Source organism: Lepidochelys olivacea, assembly GCF_965140295.1.
Source record: "Lepidochelys olivacea isolate rLepOli2 genome assembly, chromosome: 14".
In the NCBI taxonomy this organism is placed as follows: Eukaryota; Metazoa; Chordata; order Testudines; family Cheloniidae; genus Lepidochelys; species Lepidochelys olivacea.
Genome location: NC_140424.1, coordinates 4,806,942 through 4,829,291, shown reverse-complemented (window position 1 = coordinate 4,829,291; position 22,350 = coordinate 4,806,942). Strand labels below are relative to the sequence as shown.

Sequence of the window (22,350 nt, the reverse complement as noted above, 5' to 3'; positions counted from 1 at the left end):
CTCTTGATATAAGTTTAGATTTCAGATCTGGATTTGTTGTTGTTGAACAATGAACCACAGAGAATTAGTATCTTCCTCTTATTAACTCTTGCAATGTTATCAAATTTTGCTTATTTCTATAATGGCAGAAGATGAAGTGTCTGTAGTTTAGTTTATCTGCATGGGAGGAATTATGTAACCCATAAGCACTATGAAAAGGAGGACTTCTGGCACCTTAGAGACTAACAAATTTATTTGAGCATAAATCATGCATCCAATGAAGTGAGCTGTAGCTCACGGAAGCTTATGCTCAAATAAATTGTTTGGTCTCTAAGGTGCCACAAGTCCTCCTTTTCTTTTTTTACGGATCCAGACTAACACGGCTGCTACTCTGAAACCTGTCATAAGCACTAGGGAGAGTCATTGCCTTGAAAGTACTTTGCATCAAGCTGTAACTATCTTTCTAGCAACGGAAGACAAGGAAGAGAACCAAATAAGTTAGTTTATTTTCTTCTTCATAGAAACCAATACATCATCACTTCAGTGATATTATTTATAAGGGTTTTTTTTTCCTTATTTTTCAAGCACAGAAAAAAATTCTTGCCATGTTTTAGGAACAAAATGGGTATTTTACACACATACCAATGCCTCTCTGGAAAGCACTTAAATTTACAAGCTGTTCGTAAATTTACTGACAGTTGGCAACACTGCATCCAACATAGAGGAACTCTTTTGGAAAACAGATCTGTTGCAAATAATATATATTGCTGCTTAATCTGAGCCTGTTTTAACTCGAAGTAGTTTTAACAAACATGTTCGCTAATACATTTTTTAAAACATTAGTTAACGAGGAAGGATGTTTCAGTATCTAAAAAGATGGGTTTTTTTTAAAAAAAATTAATAAAGAAATATAAACATTGAAAAGATGAGAATTCATAACGTTGCCACATTGGAGAAAAGAGGAAATACCTTTTGGAGAAAGATCCTTTCTTATTAATGCCTTTTCTGGAGGTTTGAACAGTTGAGATGTACTCTAGGTATTATGTATTTTATGCCATATTTCTATGCAACTCTTTGATACATAACTGAGGAGTTTTCCCATTGACTTGTCTGGGAGTGGGCGTAAGCTCATATGGGGAGAAATACAAATAGATCTATTCATTATTAAATAACTTGAGCTTTTATAAATTGTAGTTTTGAATTGACCGGGGTTGCATTTTAATAAGATAGCTGAAAGCGTTAGTCTACAATGTTGTAATATTTAAAATATAGTGACCCTGAAATACAAGTGCCCAAACTATTTGCGGATATCCCATATTTCTGTGACATGTGACAGACAATATATTGCATTGGTATTAGCTGGGAAGCTGATGCTAAACTGTAGCAGCACAAACCAGATGTGTACAATGTACATAACTAGTGACAAATCAGCACTTTTTAAAAATTCCCTAATGGTTATCTCGCAGCACAGGGAACTAACTGAAAATGGGATACAAAGCCTTTCTCCTCTTGATTCCTTTTTTCAAATTCAATCCAGGCTGACAGTGACTGACAATGTTGCTCTTTGTGGTTTGCCTGAAACATGAACGTATGACGTCAGCAGGAGGAGCAAGAGGCTGCAGGATAAGGGCCCTCATTTGGCAGTGTTTTAAACTCTTGGGATTTCATCCTGAGTCTTGCAATATTTTGTGGAATTCTTCAACCCCCAGTTTCCAGAAGCACGTGAGCATGTAAGGTCTTCAGCTTTCATTTTTCAGTACTTTTTTGAAAGACAGTTTCTATCCCTCATTGTTCCAGAGAAAAGCTTTAAAACATAACCACTAAGGGGATTTGCCCAGAAGCAAATATGAAGCACCTAGAGTTGGTTACAGTCTTGTGATTTTTGAATGTATGGTGTTGGTAACACGGATGTAGTGGCTTTTCACTTCAGCTCCCAGTGGACAAGTGACCAGATCACAGACTGCCCCAAAACTTCCAGCCTAGCTTTCTTAGCAGAGAGACAGGTCCTGAATGGACCACAGAGGCTAACCTACTGGTTTATCCCTATTAAAGGTTTATATGGTACATGGTTGAGGCCATGCACAAATGTTTTATTACAAAGGGGGACTGTAAATGTATTTTTCAACTGTTAAAATCAGTTTCTCTTCAAAACTCACTGTTGCTTATAACACTCTTTGCAGACTTGAAAAGGAAATGTTACTAGGCAATGTCTTTGCCCACATGCCCACACCGGTACATTTATTGTTATATGGTTGCTCCTAACATACTGGCACTGATTGACTGCTTGCTTGCTTTGAGTAAAACATTATTTGGAGCCTTTCTTTTGAGCAAACGCCACAGCAAAATTATGTAGAGGCTGCAAACTATACAAGAAAAGGGGGGGAGAAGTCACTTTTAATTTCTAATAATAATGACAATGGTTACTTTTCACTTTCCTTCTAAAGCTCTCAAGTTGCCTTAGAAACAATAATAAGTTAGCCTCATAGTATCCCTGGTGGTTAGGTCTGTAAAACTGGGATAGTAGCTACATTTGGGGAAACTGAGGCACCGCATTGTTACTGTGGTACACAATCAAGTTCAGAGCCCCATTGTAGTAGGTGCTGCACAAACATACAAGAAGTCCGAATTCGTCGTCTATAGAGATTAGACAGCTTAAATGATTTATCCAAAGTTATTCAGGGCTTGATCCAAAGTCAATGGACATGTATCCATTGATTTCACCAGGCTCTGGAGCAATCCACCGGTGATTTGAAAATACAACTTAGTCTTGTAGTTCCTGGTCATTTGCTTTAACAAACAGACCTTACTCCTTTCATACAAGGGAGATGATAGAAGGCACCAGACATGTTGTGTGATGGACCAAGCATTAAAGCAGCTTGTTAAAGCAGTAAAAGTTAATACTTACTTCATTTGCATGGTCCGGATTGTCCAGCTCTACTTCTGTTCTCTGATCCCAAGATCATGGCTGAATCTGGCTGCATTTCCCTTTTGTTATCCTGGAAAAAAGAAGCAGTGTCCTCCCATAAGCCTGGAGGGAGGAAGAAAGACCTGAAGTAAGCAGAATGCAGCCCCACTGGGCTAATTCGAAGGCCTTGCATGGAAAGGGCTGGGAAACATTATATTGCTTTTGTCTGGCCCTAATGAAAATAAATGAGGGCTTCAATTTAAAGTCGTTACTAAAAATTTGTTCTTTCCTCTGCACTAATTCTGAAACCCACTTGCAGTTAATTAGACCGATTCCAGCACGCTCTCGCTGGGCTGCGCTAGTGTAAACAACGGCCATCTGAGTTTCATTACAATAAAGAAATAAAATAAACAGTGGTCCAGAAACCAGTAGTTTGGGCACAGCTCATTACAGTACAGTGCAGTTAAAATTCTTTATGCAGTCTTGGGAATGGTAGGGGGAGAAGGTAAGGGGGGCTTGATCCTTATTTCAGTAGGGAAAGTGTTTTTTAAAGCTAGGTAGGCTTTGCTCTGCTCAGCTGTTCAACAGCTCTCCAGCGTTCAAAGGATCTTCTCTCCTAGTATTTAATTAGAATTGGTTGACATTTTTTAAAATGTTGATAACTATTATCAACATTTTGAATTTGGATGATTAAAATGGAGATCAATGCTTTATGAAATTCCCCCCTCCCGTTTTTGACCAGCTACAGAGCTGGAATCAAATTTTCAAAATGTCAACAATTATTGTGGTCCAAATGTCAAATAAATAAAAATGGAAAACATATTTTGAATGTCACATTTTTTTCCATTTTTCAACCAGCTCTAATTTCAATATTTCTAAGCAGATTTCTAAGCAATCTAATTTTAATATTTCTGCTTCAGGGACTGGGCTGATAGGAAGATCAGGGATATGTATAGAGACTGGGAGTGGCAGGCACCACAGAAAGAAAAAATACAGTAAAAACCTAAAAGCTCAGGTACATACAAGACCAGGCTGCAAATCATTTCACCACCTGAAGTCCTGTTTGGAACCATTTGCCCATTCCTATTTCTAATTCTCTTATTTTAGAGGCGTGGGATAAGTCATTTAAAAGCTCTGAGCAATCTTAAATGGCCTAAGCGTGAACAAATTCATCAATGAAGCTGAAGAGCCAATGAGTAAAGTGCATTTAGAAATGGCAGAACCCGGCTCTGAAAACTACCAGCCAGACAAAACTAAATGTAAATACTAAAACACATGTCCCAGCCTTGAGATTAAAATTAATCTGTAGAAGCAGCTGTCCACCCATCCATGAAAAACAAAAAACCAGGACAGCATTTATCTGCAGCAGCAATTATGAGTATTTTCAAACTAATGCCTGACTAGTACAGTGATGAATTTTTCTCTCTTGCATGAGCAGGCCCCAATTTGTGCCTTTGAAGCCTTTCTTTGAAGGATGCTTCACAGATAAAAACAAATGCAGGGAGAGGGGAGAAGGCTATGCAAATGGTGTGAGAGTACTTAAAGTAACTAAATTTGTACAGGGATTCTTGGTAGTTCAGGTGATTGGGAACGAGGTATGGAGATTTTCACCCTTCCCTAGTTTATTATTATTTCTGTCACATTAGATGCTCCAGCCGAGATCAGGGCACCATTGTGCTAGGCACTATACAAACACATAGTAAGTAAGGCACTCCCTGACCCTGAAGAGGGCAGTCTAAATGGACAAGATGGAGAGAGAGTTCAAGGGGAAATAGAGGCACAAAGAAGTGAGTTGTCCAAGGTCACATAACAGGTCAATGGATAGAAATGAGGGCTCTTGACTCTTCGGCTAGTGCCCTATCCACTGCCTGGACAGTAATGACTGATGGATAGTATTGCCATGTGGTTTTGTATTGGACATTCAATAGAATGATGCTCTCCAGCAAACAAGTTTGCCCACAGCACAAAATCCATCCTTGTTGGCCGTCTTCGCAGAAAGGCAAAGAATTAACTGGCTCAGGGTCACGGGCGGTGGGTGAACCCCCCTTCTGGGAGGCTAGCCTGCTGGCCCTGCTCCCCTGTGGCCGGAGGAGCCCCAAAACATACACACACATACACACACCCTGCAGCCAGAGGAGCTCCGGCCCACCAGCTCCAGCCACACAGGCTGTCCCCCTCCCCCCAGCACCAGTCCCCACCACAGCACCAGGCCAAGCTGCCGGCCCCAGCGCCACCCCTGGCTGCTGAAAGGCCTGAGCTCCAGGCCACCGGCTGGAGCTGTGTGAGACCCCACCAGCTTCAGGGGTAGATGGGGAAGGAGGGCGGGCCACAGGCTGTGGCCCCGCCCATGTTCCAACTCAAGTCAGGGGAGATTTAGCCTGCCCTGGCCTTTGATACCCGCCGCCCATGCTCGGAGTAGACCTGGATGAAGTGTTTCAGTAGAAACTTTATTTTTGGTGAAACGTGCAGATTCAGTGACCACAAGACTTTTTGCTCATTCCACATCAGTTCGGTAGAATTGTTTCAGTGAAAACCAAACAGAAAAGTTAAATCCAAAAATATCGATTTTTCGGTTCAAACCAACTTTTCATTTCAGATGTTCCTTATTTCTAAAAAAAAATCAATAGCATTTTTAAAAAAATAGTTGAAATTGAAACAAAACTATTTGATTCTGTCAAAATGAAACATTTTGTTCCACCTAAAACAGTTTGGTTTTTCAACTTTTCAATTTGCCAGAAATTAGAAAGAGAAAATTGGTTTGGCTCAACCCCAAAAGAAACATTTAGTGGGCCTCACACATACCTCCGCTGGACATTTATACACGTTGCAGGACTAACAGCATCCAACATGATGAGCAGTCTCTGCACAGAAAAGGCCCAGGTCTAGAACTGCAGGTGAAAGGCTAGCCCAGTGGGTATGGCACTGGCCTGGGAGAGCTTGGTTCAGTTCCTTGCTCTAGTACAGAATTCCTGGGTGACCTTGGGCAAATCCCTTCGCTTCTCTGGAAAATGGTGATAACAGTACTTCCCCACCTCACTGGGGTTGTGAGAATAAATATGCTAAGATTGCGAGGTGCTTACACGCTATGATATTGGGGACCATCTAGGTATCTCAGCTAAACAGACATGGCGGACCAGACTGATGTGTTTTGGCAACTGGTATAAGCTAGCAGGACAACCCAAGGACAGCATAAATAGCAGAGATTGCTGCTGTTCAGATAAGACTGGCTTGGCAGATGGTGAGATTTACTACTTTGTAAACCACCATTCACATCCATGGTGTTAATGGCTGTTCATTCAGTTGCTAGAGACTGTCTTGCCCTCTGTTACGTTACCCTTGTGTCTCTCTGGTCTGTTCCTGAAGGAAGTGTTCTTCTGAAAAGCAAGGTCAAAAGCTAGAAGAGCCTCTCTCCTGGGCTTCAACATCCTGCCGCCTGCTGATGAGAGTCCTTCTCCTGTAGCAGTGGCCTCTTGCTTCAGAAACCCTGAACTCTCCTTCCAAACATCAATGCCAACACAATTCCTGTTGTCCAAAGAAAGAGCTGCAGCAAGCAGAAACCGGCTCACACTTGAGGAGCAGAGAACCTGACATTAATCCCAAGCTAGTTGGTCTGTTATCATTTGGAGTGTCAGCCGTGCAAGGATGGTCTGTGTGGTAAGACAGAAGGCATTCTGGGAACTGAGGGGGTATTAGGAACAGGTCCCTCATACAATCTCTGTAACAGTCTCTCTCTCTCCCCCAGTGTCCTGTTTTTCTTCTTCTTAAGGAGGATATCATCCTCCATTCACTGCCCTCCAAACTCCTGGTGCTCCTGGAAAAGATAAATCAGCCCTATTATGGGGGGGGGGGGTCTGCCGTTGGGCAGTTGCTATTCTCCATTCTCAAGGAGAGAGCAGTAGGATGTGAACCCTCAAGAGGAAAGGAAAGTTAGCAAGTGTTAGTTGACGAAGTGCTGAGATTCTCTCCTTTGTTTTAACTCAGCGGCATATACTCTTCCGCTGAATGGAGACGGGATATGGTTTTCCACCAGATGAATAACTACCGAGGGAACGGCTGCACTTTGCCCTGAGAATGAGGCCATTTAAGGCACTGATTCAATAAATAATGAAAGAGAAAGGAAATGGTGTTTCTCTACTCGTCTTGTGGTCTGATATTCTGTCCTGTACAACATCCTCTTAGGGCTTAGTTTCAGGGCAAGAGTGCAAAGGGCTTGTGTGCTTTGAGTTGGAGCTGAAGAGCAGAGCCTTGGAGAAGCTTCTATAACACTCCAAAGTCTGTGAGCCAGGGAGTGGCACACAAAGGTAGACTAGGGTCACCAGATGTCCCGATTTTATAGGGACAGTCCCGATTTTGGGGGCTTTTTCTTTTATAGGCACCTATTACCCCCCACCCCCATCCCGATTTTTCACACTTGCTGTCTGGTCACCCTAGGGTATAGGAATGCCTGCAGCTCCTACAATAATAATAACGATCTATTATATACCACTTTTCATCAGTAGGTCTGAATGTGCTTTGTGGGGGAGGTCAGTATCATTACCCCGCCTTTTACAGATGGGGAAATTGGGGTATAGAGGGGAAGTGACTTCCCCAAGACCCAGTGGCTGAGCCCAGACTAGAACCCAAGTCTCCTGTACTGCAGGATGGGTCACAGCTGAGGAGCAGAGAGAGAGAGAGGAAAGCAGAGGAAGCTGGTAATGACACCCCACAGGTCTCAGGTAGGGATCCAAGCAGAGGGGACATGGAAGACAAACTCTTGTAATGCTGCAGGGCAACCCTGAAGTGTAAAGCAGAACAGCACGGGACGTGAGAGGGGGGCTTCTCCTTGAATCTCAGCTGCAGAGCAGGGTGAGGTAATGAAGTAGGAATGATCCATTTAGAAAAGATACTATCAGAGCCTTGAAATCTTTCTTCTCTTTTCACTGCCCCGTCCCTCAAACCTCCTGTTCATTCCTTCTTGGGAGCCCTCGATTCTTGATCAAACACAAAGAAAAGACCCTGTTTCTCTTTCTTTTTCTTTCAGGAGCGATGCTGAGGGTGCGAAGTGGTCAGGTTCCAAAACATACTGCACTCCATATTTGCTGAGGGATTACCTGGGAGGGTCAGTGACGAACAGGAGTTGGGGAACCAAAACTCTACCAAACTCTGGTTCTTAATTATGTCAATGGCCATTAAAGCTGAGGAAGAAAAGTATCACAGACACGTTAGAGAGCTGACTGCACACGTGCCAGCCAGCTGCTCAGCAGGCCAGACCCATTTCACAGCTCCCCTCACTCTGGACAGGGTGGGTGGTGGGAAGAGACCAGCGTTTCCCACTTCACCTGGGCCTCTAGCTGGACTCTCGGTGGCCTGCAGGTGGAAGTGTTGCCAGTTGGCCTAACAGCAGAGCTGGCTGGGAAGTCATGCTAAGCTTTTCTCAGCTGGAACGGGCTCCAAAAGCCAACACGCTGCACCACAGGACTGCTCCAGAAATCACAGGCGGTGGAGCAGGAGGCCTATAAACCATGAAAGGTGTGAAACAGGGCTTCTCATAACAATTCTCTATATACTGTGGGTGTCTTGCTTTCCGCGTTCCGTTTCTTTTAAAACATGAACGCATACCCTCCCTTCCTCCTCCCCCCATTCCCTCCGCCACCACCAGCCCAGCAAGTCCCTTCCCTTGTCTGCATACATTCATGCGGCACTCTCTCTCTCACCGCCCAGATTGGCTCGGAGCGCTGGATTTGTATCAGGGTGCTGCGCAGAGTTGCCAACTGGCAGACCTACCATGTGTTTGGTAGGCAAGAGCCAAATCATGCTCTGATACGCCAGCATAAATCGTGAGTCACAACGCTGCCTTCAGCGGAGTCCTTCGAGACCCTCACCTACCAGGTGTAATGGGATCTGGCCCTTTTTGTATCTCAGCTTCATGCTGAGGCTTGGCAAGTGCAAAGGGAGATCAAGGTAGCAGGGCAGGAGGGAGGTGCATTGAAAGTGGTCCCAGTGTTTAGTGCTGAGCGGTCAGGCTGTCCACGTTTTCACATCACCTCCATGAAAAAGAGGACGAAACCAGTTCGGAATTGCCTCTGATTCTGCAGGGCAGGAGAGGTCTTTTCGTTCAGGAGCTGGTCATTAAAGAGTTAAAGCTTGTTGTGTGTTGTTTTTTTTCCCTTTGCGTCAAGATAATAAAAGTCCATTTTTTCAACTAATTTACCATCTCCCCCACCCCTGAAAAAAAATTAAAGCATTTTTACCACTGTTTGCTTTTCCAGTTTCTTTAATTTGGGTAATTGCTTAGTCAACTTTCAAAAATATATATTCTGTCTTAAAAAAACAGCAGAAAATGACAGATCACCTTCCTTTTCATTTCAGATTTGGCATGCAGGTCCCAGATTGTGTATTCTTTCCATGGCGCCATAACAGCGTCCCATACTTAATTAATTTCCCTTCGCTTGTGCAGCTTTGCACTTAAAGAGACAGTGTCCCATTTTGATGGTTTGGCTTTGGCTCGCTTTCAAGAGTGTCACTTCTTAAATCTTTTTTTTTTAACCTTCCCAGAGTGCTGCATGGCAAAGAGCTGGCATTTTAATTCCCATCACTCCCACCGCTCCCCCTCCTCACTCTTCCTGTCGCTCAAGATCCAAACCAGTCTGCACACACACAGAAAGAGCGCATGAGATCCCATTTCATGTTCTTGCTGGCGTTTGCCGTTGAAAGTGGCAAGATGGCTTGGTAATGATTCTGTAAATTGGTCGCAATCACTGTGAGCTATCACATCCTATTAGATTTTGGCTTTGGTCAAAATCTACTTTCTCATACACCAGCGCAGCTCTGTTAGCCCTCTGGATCCTTACCTGTATCAACATGAGTGAAAGCAAAGGCTTTGGATCGAATTACCACTGAACTGTAGGGACGTGTGAATCTGAATCCAAACTTTAGGGCTAGCCCATCTCTCTATATGGGGGTTGAACAAAATCCCTGGACTTTAGCATCCCAGACCTTCAAGGTAGTTTGAATGAGTAGATAGATATGATCCAAAGCTAGCAAGTTTGGATCCTGATTCAGTCTATCTAATCTATTTTCTCTAATATTACTATCTTGGAACCAAAATATGCCACTTACTACCCCTTTCCTCCATTTCATCTCTCACAAGGTGGCGGGGGGACAGACTTGGTTTAAATATGTTTCCTTTTTGAAAATGTTGTGAGTGAACTGGGTGCTTGTGAATCAAAGAGAAGGCCGGATAGCACCTCACACCGTGCACATTTTCCTACACATCACCTTTGGCAGTGTGTAGACATAATTTTCTCTTGCTGTTCTGCTTCTGGCTCCCTCCCTCCAGGGCATTTCAGCTTCAAATGGAAACATCTCCTGCCCACTTCAGTACTAAGCTTGCACAGAGCTCTAGGAAGGCATCTCAGCCTACGCCTGTTATCCAACGCTTGGGCCTCTCTTGATCCGAGATAGCCAATTGTGCTGGAGGGGTTCGAGGGTTGTGCATAAATTGGGCCAGAAATGAGGACCACTGTTCCCTCACAACAGGTGTAACGTAAGGTTAAAACCTCCAGAGATGATAGATCAATCCACTAACTCACTATGTCTGACCTCTAGGCAAGAGTGCTTTGCACTATGCCAATGAGCTCCCAACTCCTGCATCATGTCAATGAGCCCCTAATAAACGTCTTTCTCCTAATGACTGTGCCAGCTGATGCTGGATCTGTGTGAGTTTAAAAGCAGAATGGAGGATTGAATATAACAAGGATCATTTTGAAACTAAACCTCCTGTATCCTGGGGAAGTGGATGGCATTGGAATGTGCTATTAAGTATTTATGATGTTTGGAATTGCAGCATGCAAATTTCATAGTCCATGTGGTTCAGTAAGCCAATGCAGTCGAGGAACATTTGCACTGTCCTCAATTATAGGCACCAAGGATTTTTTGTCAGATGTTCCCATATCACAATAAATGTGATTTGCAAAGGAGAAAAAGAAATGGCTTTTGCCCCATATATGCCATCACCAGGAAAACCAATCCTATGATCATTCCTCTCTCAGAATGTGGTCCAAGGCCCAATCAGGTCAAAGGGAGTGCTTCTGTTGACTCCAAGAGGTTTTGGATTGGATTCTCTGATCACTGATGCAGAACTTCATAGAGTACTAAATGATTCCAGCTCATCCACTCAATAGAAAATCCTTCCATTATTCCTTTGGTTGTTTTTCTCATTCAGCCAAAGCACCACAACCAGAGAATAGGAAGCCTGACTCACAAAAAATGAGAATAATTTTGAATCCTCCCTGAAACCAGTAAACAAAACTGAACAGAACCTTTTATTTTTACACACTGGCAAATGTTCACCCAATTTTTATTTCTAAGTATTTTTCATTTTCTTGCACCTCTGCACCATTCTGGATTTGGTTGGAAGTGAGACAGGTATCATCTCACAAGAACATCTGAGGAATACAAAATGTAATTAGTTCCAATAATATTTGGATGAGCATCTGAAGGGTAACTGTCTGAACTAAATTCTTACTATCTAGATGGTTTCCCATTACTATTATACTCAAGGTATATCTAGACCACTGAGTGGCTGTTGGGGAGCTAATGATCTGTAGTAGCACACATCAGCATCTTTCAGATTATAGAACCATCACACAAACACACACATGTATTATTCATACTTTTAGTTTGTTGGTGCCATATGGCTGCAGGCCTCTGGGAATCTTAATAAAATTATAGCATTCCAAGGTAGCAACATGCCCTAATAAATCTCCAGACTGGAGCTAAGCAATTCATTAATAATACTTGGTATAGCACTATTCATTTTCCAAGAACCTTGTGAGATCTTCAGGGCAGGGACTGTCTCTTATTATGTTCCATAAAGTACCTAATACAATGGGATCCCGATCTCAGTTGGCTTATTTTAGGCACTACCATAATAAAAATAAAAATGATAATGACAAACAAACTGAACTACTCTGAATAAAATCCAATAGAAACAAGGAATCCAAACCACAAGGCAGAGATCACGGTGTGACCCATTCAGAAGGCTAACACATACACAGTACAATATGTTCTCTTTACAGTCCCAGTAAAGTAGCCATGCAATGGAACACTAAGGAAGGAAACCTGGTGGCTACCTTCATCGCTACCACTTGTTCTTTTTTATCCTGTTACCCAGACAAGTGATTGTGAACACTGCAGAAAGATGTTTTATGGACTCTATTGGGGTTCTTGTTTTTCTTTTACTGACTATACAGCAGAACTGCAGTACTTTCCGTACCCTGCAAAAAGAAAAGGAGGACTTGTGGCACTTGAATTCATTGAATGCATCCGATGAAGTGAGCTGTAGCTCACGAAAGCTTATGCTCAAATAAATTGGTTAGTCTCTAAAGTGCCACAAGTCCTCCTTTTCTTTTTGCGAATACAGACTAACACGGCTGCTACTCTGAAACCTTTCCGTACCCTGTAAACCTGCCAAAATCTAAAGCTGTAGTCAGCTAGTAGGCAAGGCATTTAGTTTCTCCAGGGTCTATATCCTTGAAGATCCTGGTGGACAGAGAGAATCAGAAGCTCTCAACTGATGTCAGTAGCTTAATGAGGAAGAGTGGAGATATCTCAAGTTCCTGTCCCACCTGTAGGTATCAATGAGATTGTGCAGAGAATCTTCTTTAATTAGAATACTTTGCACTTCTCTCCAGTCAAGAACTTAAAGCACTTTGTAAACATTAATTAAACCTCACCACAGATTGCAGCGGGGAGAGGGCACAGAAGCAAAGCAGCTGTGATTAGCCAGAGATCTCAGAAGGTATCACTGGGAAAGGTGAGATTAGATAGTGAAAGTTCACTGAACTCAACCCTGTTCTTATATTACTAGACTTTGCTTCCCTCAAGGAGAAATTCTGAGGGGAATCTCAGAAAAGCAGCAGTTTCTAACTGCCAACAATGTAGAAAAGATGACTGCTTATTCGGATTGTGGTACTGCTAGGAACTCCAGACTGGGACCCTGAAAGTGCTAGGCGTTGTAAAAACAAACCCAAAAGTCTCTGCACCAAACAGCTTACTGTGAAAAGCTATGGACAAAGCAGAATCTTTGGAACCAGGGGATGGTTTGTGTGAATATAAATAGGACAATACATTGTGCAAAGTAGAGGTTGGGACAGCAGGAGAAGCTGGAGTTTAAGCGGCAGGTGCATTGAGGAAAAAACACAAATGAAGAAGGATTGGGCCTGATTCTCTCTCGGCGAACACGAGGAAACTACTGAATTTATACCAGTGTAAATGAAAAGAAAATCAAACCCATAGTGTCTGGTTGGATCACTTTAGATAAGCTATTATCAGCAGGAGAGTGGTGGGGGGGGGAGAAAACCTTTTGTAGTGGTAAACACCCATTTTTTCATGGTTTGTGTGAATAAAAAGATCTTCTGTACTTTCCACAGTATGCATCCGATGAAGTGAGCTGTAGCTCACGAAAACTTTATGCTCAGATAACTTGGTTAGTCTTTAAGGTGCCACAAGTCGTCCTTTTCTGGTTGGATCAACGTGGTCCCTGCTTAATGGCAGCATCCATTCATCAGCCCTGCAGTCTCATCCCAGTGTCGTAATATCTCTCCTGTCACTCAGTCTCCATTATTAGGGTGAGCAAATGTCCCCTTTTTAAAGGGACAGTCCCATTTTGGGGGACTTATTCTTATATAGTCGCCTATTGACCCCCACCCCGTCCCGTTTTTTCACAGTTGCTATCTGGTCACCCTACCCATTATGCACAAAGTGCCATCACTAACAACAGAAGGTCTGAATTAGAACTGGTTGGCATGAATCTGAATTGAGTGTGTGGTTCCGTGGTGCTGACACCAATAAAATACTGCTTTTGTCAATAAAATATATTGATAGGCTCCCATATCTGTGCTCTACAGAGATATCACCTCATCCCTGATCCAAAAGCCACTCAAGTCAATGGTTGGACTCCTATTGACTTCGGCAGGGTTTGAATCAGGCCAATAGCCCTTGGTTCTGACTGTGGAGGAAGCAGGAATGCCAAAATACAGCAAGAAGAGGTGCTCTTGTATGCTTTTCCAGGGCCAGCGGGAAGTGTCAGTAATCTCACAAGACAGCCTGATCTCACAAGATGTATACTCTGGTTCTGCAGACCTCTCAGGTTTGTACTCTTTGGATAAGCACCTGACCTACCCAAAGAGGACGGAGGGTTCCAAGCAGTTTGAGGATCAGCCTGTAAACAGAAGCTGGTGTTTTTTTCTTCCAAGCTGAATTGAGACAACCTGCTGTGACTTGAAGCTCACTCTAGTCTCAGAGCACGGTGCTCCAAGAACTCTGAGATGAGTCTCAACGTAGTTATCTTAATTATCATCCCTTAATTTCCAGGACACTCACTAACCTGGGTTCCTTTGCTAACCCCACATACAAATTCACCTGGATAAGCTCTCAAGTCCTGTTGAGTAGGACACCATTGCCTGCAACCCTCCGTGCTCTCTTTTTAGACTGAACAGACTATCCCTTTAAAAGACCCAAAATGGTCATAGGTCAAGAGTATGGAACCTAAGGCTCACAATCCCTACTAAACTCAATCAGACAAAATAGTCTCCAGTCAGAACTTATCTCCTCCAGAAATAAAACATACAGTAGGAGAAGAAACAAATTGCTTGGCACCTCATTAGCAATTGTAAGCAGACTCCATTTTCACCCTGGGGCCTCATTGGAGTGATTTGTGAGGTAGTTTCCCTCTTCCTCTCCCCTTCCCCTTAATGGCTAGCATTTTGAAGGAGTTGGAGGCAACACAAGAACAACAGTGATTATTTGCGTCCTTCTGGGACGCCCGTCTTGCTGTCTAGTGCCGAAGTGCCCCTCTCTCTGATGTTGTTTCTGGAACCTGAAGCCAGCTCCATGTTGCTTCTGTGTGTGTGGCTGATTGTTGAGAGGACGTAGTTGGTCTAATGTGAGACGGCCAGAGCTGACATTTTCTCCCATGTCGAAAAACTGAGCAAAACTCAGTCTTCAAAAGAATTGACTGACTATGTGCATGAGTCCCAAAGGATCCTACTAACATATGCCCTTCCCAGAGGACAAATTTTGAGGGACTTAATTGAGTAATAACTTTCTGCATGAGTAGACTCATTGACTGACTGATTTCAGTGGGACTACTTGAGAGTTAAGGTACTAGTCCAACAATGGCAGAATATAGCCCAAAGAGATCAGCACAATATAGGCAAATATCTGATTTGTTACACAGTTGCTTATTTTTAATTAAACACCCCAAACTTCCCTCTTTACCACCTTCCCTTCCACAGTTTGACCCTTCCATCTTTTCCTGAATACCAATTTCCCAGGTTTTTATCCCCCTTCTTCTCAAAATTCAGCATTCCCTCCCTCCATACAGATAAGGAGCTTAGTGATGAGATAAATGCCTAGAGCTGGCCAGAACTTTTCAAATTTAGAAATTTTAACAGAATTTTTGGCAAAAAAATTGAAAAAACAATTTAAAAAAAAAAGATGGTCACATTTCCCCCTGTTTTTCAACCAGTTCTAATAAATACATGGCATAGATGTTGGAGAAGAAGAAGAGGGTCTTCAGAAGAGATGTAAGTGAGAAGGGGGCAGTGGCTTTGCAGAGCAGCCCAGAAGGAACATGCAAGTGAAAGTTTGGTGGTGGTTGTGGGTTTTAGCATTTTTCTTCTAAATCACCAAGCTAAAGGTTCTGGTGTTCAGAGCCATGGAGCCTGATGGAGCTCTGCTTCATTCTATCTGGTTCCAACTGGCTGTGCGTAAAAATAACAAGACCTTTATAGCACCCCACCCAGTCTTGCCATCTGGGAAGCTCAACCCATAATGGTACGTGGGTTGCTGTCTTGCCAGGAAAAGAAAATTGTTGTTGTGTAGTGTTGTCTGGATTTGGATATCTTTGAAGTAGAAGCAATTAGAAAACAAGGCCAACAAATCCATTCCTCTATACACAGAGAGAAACATTTTCAGTTCTATGTTTCATCAACATTTGTTTTTCATTGAATTTTTCCAACCAGCTGTGCTTGAGAAGAAGGAAGAACCTTCCCATGTCCTCTAAAACCCAGTGAAGGAAGATGGTTTTCTGGCCTGAAACACAATCTTTGAAACTGTAGCAGATCAGCTCCCGCCAGATGTCCATTTGTCATACCTCACAGATCTCTGAGTGGTGCCTTTTTCATGCTAAAGTAAAGCAATGTGTAGTGACCACCATTACAGGTCATCAGTTGAACTGAACCAAGGATCTCCAGTGCTAAAAGCATGATTCTTTATCTCTTGTGAGAAAGGAGCAACTTCTTTAGTTGATAGCTGTAACAGACTTCTGTGGATGCTAGCCACTGAAAGGAGATATATAAAATACACCAAGCAGTGGGTTACAAGAGTATTCCCTGAAAGAGATTTTTTAATGATGGATGGATAGATGGATGGATAGATGGATAACTTGTTTGTTTGTTTATTTAAATGCTCCTTGTCATGGTATCTCAAGCTATGTCCATATTACAGTGTGTGATGTGATTCCCCTACTTATGTACACATACTTACACTTGCTTAATGAGATCTAGTGAGAGTATAAATAGCAGTGTAGCCACGGTATCATTGTCAGAGGCTCCGAACCCACCTGAAACCAATGGGCATGTACTTGCCATAGCTTAGCCATTTGTGCTACCACGGCCATTTATCAAACTCTTGCAAGTATGTGAACCCGAGCAGGTGAATCACATCCTTAGCTCATAATGGAGTCGCCAAGTTGTGTAATTCAACCTTGAGAACCCTAATAATATCTCTTGTAAGAATAGGCATAGGTAAACATGACAGATTGTATCTCTCTGAATTCTCTGTTTCTCTCCATCCTTTCCTCCCGCTGTTCAGCTGTGATGCGATTCCACCATTAAAATAATTGCTGGGGGAAATGGAGAAATTTTGTCTTGGATGAAATTCAACCACATGAATGTAGAGAATTTTCATTATGCTCGATGTGGCATAACACAATACAGAGAAACACACCAAATATATTTCATCTCTTTAAATTCTCTCACAGATGGACTCCGGGTCTAACAGACTTTTCATCTCTCAGTATTGAAAATGATCATATATATATATCCCCCATCTGAATCAAATGCATGCATCAGAGAGCAAAATTTGGCCCATACCTGTTTTCATTTGCAGCTGTCTTCATCCTAGTCTTAATGTTTAATACAGCCTGGAACAAAGATGGTATCTAAATGAAATTCTGTTTAGAAAATAGAAAAAAGTTGGCTTTATTATATTTGTAAACAGAATGATAACATGCCACTGGTTCAGATAAGAGGGAGACTGTGTGATTTTTAACAGGCCTAAATAAAGCAGGTTAGAATTGAAGTTGCAAAAAGGTTGGTACAGAGGCAAAAAAAACAGCAGTGCCATGAATATATTACCCTGGGATCTAAGGCAAATCCTTATTGTATTGGATACGCTGTTCGATGTAAATCCATAATGCTGAAATATTGCATATTTTATGCACCCCAAAGCTGAAGACAGCTTCCATTTGATGGATTTCTGGTGATGAATGGCTTGTTTCATTTGTGTAAATGAACTGTCAGAAACAATAGAGGTACAGTATGATTTCTCTCCCTCTCCCCAAAGGGCAGGAAAGCTCTGTAATCAAAATAAAGTTGTATTTTTGGTCAAGTCTAGTGAAAGAGCCGATACAGCTAGAAACTCAGAAGGATAGATGTGGATGGTTTGAACCAAATATTATCCCTTAACTAAAGACATCAATACTGTGGGCAGATATGTTTAACATCCTTGAAGGTAAATATCAGTCTAGGCTTTCCAAGGGGAATAAGCTTACATCAAGATGCTTTCCAAGGGGTTATAATACCAGCCGAACACCTGAGTAGGCAAGCAGAAGTGGCAAACAGGGGAGCTTGGGAGGGATTTTAGGCAAGGAGTGGGGGTCCTTCCATTTAGTTTTGGTTCTATGCCTTGTAGCAGATATGGATGACGAGGAAACTACTGCTGTGACTTGCCTAGGGTGTGCTATTGTTTTTTAAGCATATTGGGAAGAAAAGAAATTCTAGCAATGGTATAGGCCCATTACTAGATAGAGATGGTAAAATTGTTAATAATCACTGAGAGGTTTTCAATAAATATTTCTGTTCTGCATTTGGAAAGAAGCAGGATGAAGTGTATGTATCACATGAGGATGATGAGTTACTTTCCAGTCTATTAGTAACCAAAGAGGATGTTAAACAACTTGTAATAGGAGTAAACATTTTTAAATCAGCAGACCCAGATAATCTGCCTCCAAGAGTCCCAAAAGAGCTGGCTGAGGAGACCTCTGGGATACTGTGGTTAATTTTTAATAAATACAGAGTAAATTTCAGAAGACTGGAAGAGTGCTAATGTTGTGCCAATACTCAAAAAGGACAAACAGATGACCCAGGTAACTATAGGGTGGTTACCTAACATCAATAGCAAGCAAAATAATGGAAAAGGCGATACAGAATATCTACAGAATGGGGGACTGTATCCTGGAAAGGAATGACTCTAAAAAGGATTTAGGGATCATAGTGGACAAATAACTGAACATGAACTCCCCGTGTGATGCTGTGACTAAAAGGACTAATGCAATCCTTGGATTATAAATGGGAATAGTGAATAGTAATAAGGAGGTAATTTTACCTGTGTATACAGCATTGGTGAGATCAACACTATATAAATGATTCAAGGGCTAAACAAAATGCCTTACAATGAGAGACTTTTAGAGCTCACTCTGTGTATCTTATCAAAAAGAAGATTGAGAGAAAGACAAACCCAGAACCAATGGCCAGAAGCTGAAGCCAGACACACTTAAATCGGAAACAAGGCACAATTTATTTAACAGTGAGAGTGATTAATCTTTGGAGCAAACTACCAAGAGAAATGGTGGAGTCTCCATCTCTCGATGTGTTCAGTCAAAGACTTGATGCCTTTATGGAAGATAGGCTTTAGTCAAACACAAGTTATTGGGATCAGTACAAGTGTAACTGGGTGAAATGTCGTTGTCTGTCATACACAGGAGGTCAGACTAAATGATCTAACTGGCCCTTCTGGCCTTAACCTCTATGAATCAATGAAACGGTTTGCTTCTGTATCTGAATGCAGATTCTCAGAGCATGCTAGGTTCCTTTAAGTATTTATCATCTCAGTATTTGTGAGTGTATTTTTCTCGTGACAACCCTTTGATATCATGATTTACAGAAGATAGCCTATACATTATTGACCACAATGTTTACTTGAAACTGGGATAGATGTATTGGAAGAAGGAGCTGTGGATTTATTCTTCATAGACTCATAAACAAAATCCAGTCCAAATGCCAGATCAGAACTCAAACTTTAGATCTCTTTAGAGTGCCTTTCAGCCAAAGTACTGAAGTCTATGAAGTCTATGAGACCAAGAAGCCTCCTGAGTTGCATGTATATGTGTACTTGTAAGCACTTGTGTTAAACAAAACTTTGAAAGGAAATAGAAAGCATATTATAAACTGCAGGTGGTTTGGGAGATCGATGAAAGAGAAATGTTCTTGGAACCAAGTTTTTGCAGTTCAGGATGTAAGGCACTACACTCTGTAATTTCCATTTATTACTTAATAGTCCCTTTCTGAAATATTTCCCTGGATGTATCTATATCATTACTAAAAGAAAAGAAAATCTAGTAACAAGTTTGTGTTCTCCTTCAGAGTAACTGGATTCATCTTTAACAAAGTGCAACAGGCAGAGAGGGGTTTTGTTTTTCAAAAAAAGATCCCACAATATAGTGAATTAGCCTGGACATTGGTAATGGTCTTCTAACATTTCTTCCCTAAATAAAATAAGTGAGCTCTTCCTATTCCATTTGTCTGTGCAGTAATTGCCCTGCCAATATGTCTATACACAAGGCCCTACCAAATTCACAGTCATGAAAAACGCGGTACGGACCATGAAATCTTGTCTTCCATTGTAAAATCTGATCTTTTGTGCGCTTTTATCCTATACTATACAGATTTCATGTGGGAGACCAACGTTTCTCAAATTGGGGGTTCTGTCCCAAAAGGGAGTTACAGCGGGGTCACAAGGTTATTTTAGGGGGGGTCATGGTATTGCCACCCTTACTTTTGCACTGCCTTCAGAGCTGGGCGGCTGGAGAGCAGCGGCTGCTGGCCGGACACCCAGCTCCAAAGGCAGCGCCCTGCCAGCAGCAGCACAAAACTAAGGGTGGCAACACCACACCATGACACCCGTACTTCTGTGCTGCTGCTGAGGGTGGCTCTGCCTTCCGAGCTGGGCTCCCGGCCAGCAGCCGCTGCTCTCCAGCTGCCCAGCTCTGAGGCAGCGCCCTTGCCAGCAGCAGTGCAGAAGTAAGGGTAGCCGTACTGCAACCTCCCCCTTGTGCCCCCCCCCAACTCTTTTTTGGGTCAGGACCCCCTACAATTACAACACTGTGAAATTCCAGATTTAAATAGCTGAAATCATGGAATTTACGATTTTTAAAACCCTGTCACTGTGACATTGACCAAAATGGACCATGAATTTGGTAAGGCCCTATTTATACACTACTTCAGTATGTCCTGTGCACCGAAGTGAGGCAGCTTGGTCTAGTGAGAGTCAGGAGACCTGAGTTCAATTCCCAACTCTACCTATGACCTGCTGTGTGACCTTGGACCAGCCACTTTACCTCTCTCCGTTACCAGGTCCACACCCATCCTTTATCTATTTTTTTTTATCTATCTTTTCAAATGTGGTTCTTGTAACCAAGGAACCTTATTATGTTTTCAGCTATGGACCTTCCTGGAATTCAAAGATAGAGCAATGAATCTGAAATCTTTCTCATCATCTCAACTCTCCTGCTCTTTACCCAGGATCAGTGAACCTTCCCCCTTCTCTACTGAAATGTTAAGCAATGTACTTCACTGTCCTTTCTGCTTAGCTTTTGAAAAGGACAGCGTCCATTTGTTGAAAACTAATAGCCATGTTTTCTCCCTGCACATACTGCTGAGTAATGGATTTCTGCCCATCTGAGCAGCCCAATTGTGTTAGGATTGCACATCCCCTGGGCTTGCTGAGATTCAGGGAAGGTGCAGGGAAGCCTGGATTGCCCTAAGAATGTGAACTGCATTGATAACTACATTTAAAATAAAAGCATGACATCAGTGTATGCAGCATCTGGTAGAATGCAAGATTATGTTGCAGATACTTTGGGTGGATGGGTTAAAAAGCATTCATGCATTCATTACAGTTTGAAAGCAATCCACCGGTGCCTTGAAACATCCTTATCAGAAAGCAGTTGGTACTGATTTTGCCTCCAGACAGTTGGGATCTTTTTTCATTTATTTTATTGAATAGACAGTATTTCAGAACAGGAGGTTTTAATGCACTTGAACAAAGCTGCTCTAATAAGACAAAAAAAATTGAGTGACTATTGATGAAAAGAAATGAGGAAATCTATAGGGATAACGCGAGATCTATAGGTGGAACAGTGAACACATTTATTTGCAAATAACTTCAGCATAAGCAGGGAAGTTATCTTTTCCATTCAGAAACCTGAAAATGCTTGTCTCGGTGCCTGATGTGCTTTTTTGCAGCTCTCCATTCAAGTTTCCTATTTGTGCCAGTCAACAGCACCCAGTTTGGGTTTTAGAGCTGCCCCTTTAAATCAAGCATCATGAAAGCAGGATCAAGGAGGCAAACTAGGACAGCAAATAAAATGCCAGCTTCTTGAGAAACTCTTGAAGATTTATGGCCTCTCTACAGGATGACCAGGGTCCATGCATGCCAAGATTATTCCATAGTCATCCCACACTGCTGGTGCTGCCAGGAGGGGAGTCCGGACGGATGCAGCGTGATGGGCTGATCTCACAGCCGATGTCTGTCCCAGCTGGTAAGTTGCCAGAGGCATTGATGGGCAGGGGGAAGGGGCTCACTTTCCCAAGAAGTGGAGTGGCTGAACAGAATCAGGCTAGCTTGCCTAGGTCACACATGAGCTGCTCCTCTCTGTGAACTATCTGTTTCACTGCTGATTTACAGGGTACTTGGCTTCTACACTGTCTGCACCAAAAAATAAAAAAAGTACAATGTTTCTGCATGCTGCTGAGACATGACTGTACCTCTCCAGACCCTCTGCCCGACAGGCAGCATTGTCTAGATTCTCCTTGATTATCACAGGGACAGTGCGTGTTTTCAAACTTACCCGCATCAGTTACACCAGTACAGACAGAGGGGCATTTTACAGACATCCCATTGCACAGCCACCACCACGGGTGCACTGAGGTAGTGTGTGGCCTAGTGGACAGGCCACTGGACTGAGACTCAGGAAACCTGAGTGCACTTCCCAGCTCTGCCGGTGGTTTGCTGGAGGACCTTGGGCGAGTCACTTCACCTCCCTGTGCCTCAGTTTCCCCATCTGTGTGTGTGGGGGTAATGGTATGGGCTTCTTTTTGTATAGCATTTTGAGATCTATAGGTGAAACGCACTACATAGGA

At 42.6% G+C, this 22,350-nt stretch overlaps 1 protein-coding gene across 2 annotated transcripts in view; it reads right to left on the bottom strand.

The window, feature by feature from the left end:
- The window catches only part of LOC311531193 (uncharacterized protein), a 270,167-nt gene that overhangs the window by 10,305 nt on the left and 237,512 nt on the right, over nt 1-22,350 (bottom strand). The window contains exons 4-5 of one of the 2 annotated variants that reach the window (XM_084648371.1): nt 17,023-17,102; nt 2,885-2,975 (exon numbers count right to left, since the gene is read on the bottom strand). In XM_084648371.1, the coding sequence (XP_084504497.1) occupies nt 17,091-17,102 (12 nt within the window). In that variant the 3' untranslated portion in view covers nt 2,885-2,975; nt 17,023-17,090. The remainder of the gene's footprint in view (nt 1-2,884; nt 2,976-17,022; nt 17,103-22,350) is intronic. The other variant, XR_014714151.1, reaches the window with a different exon arrangement.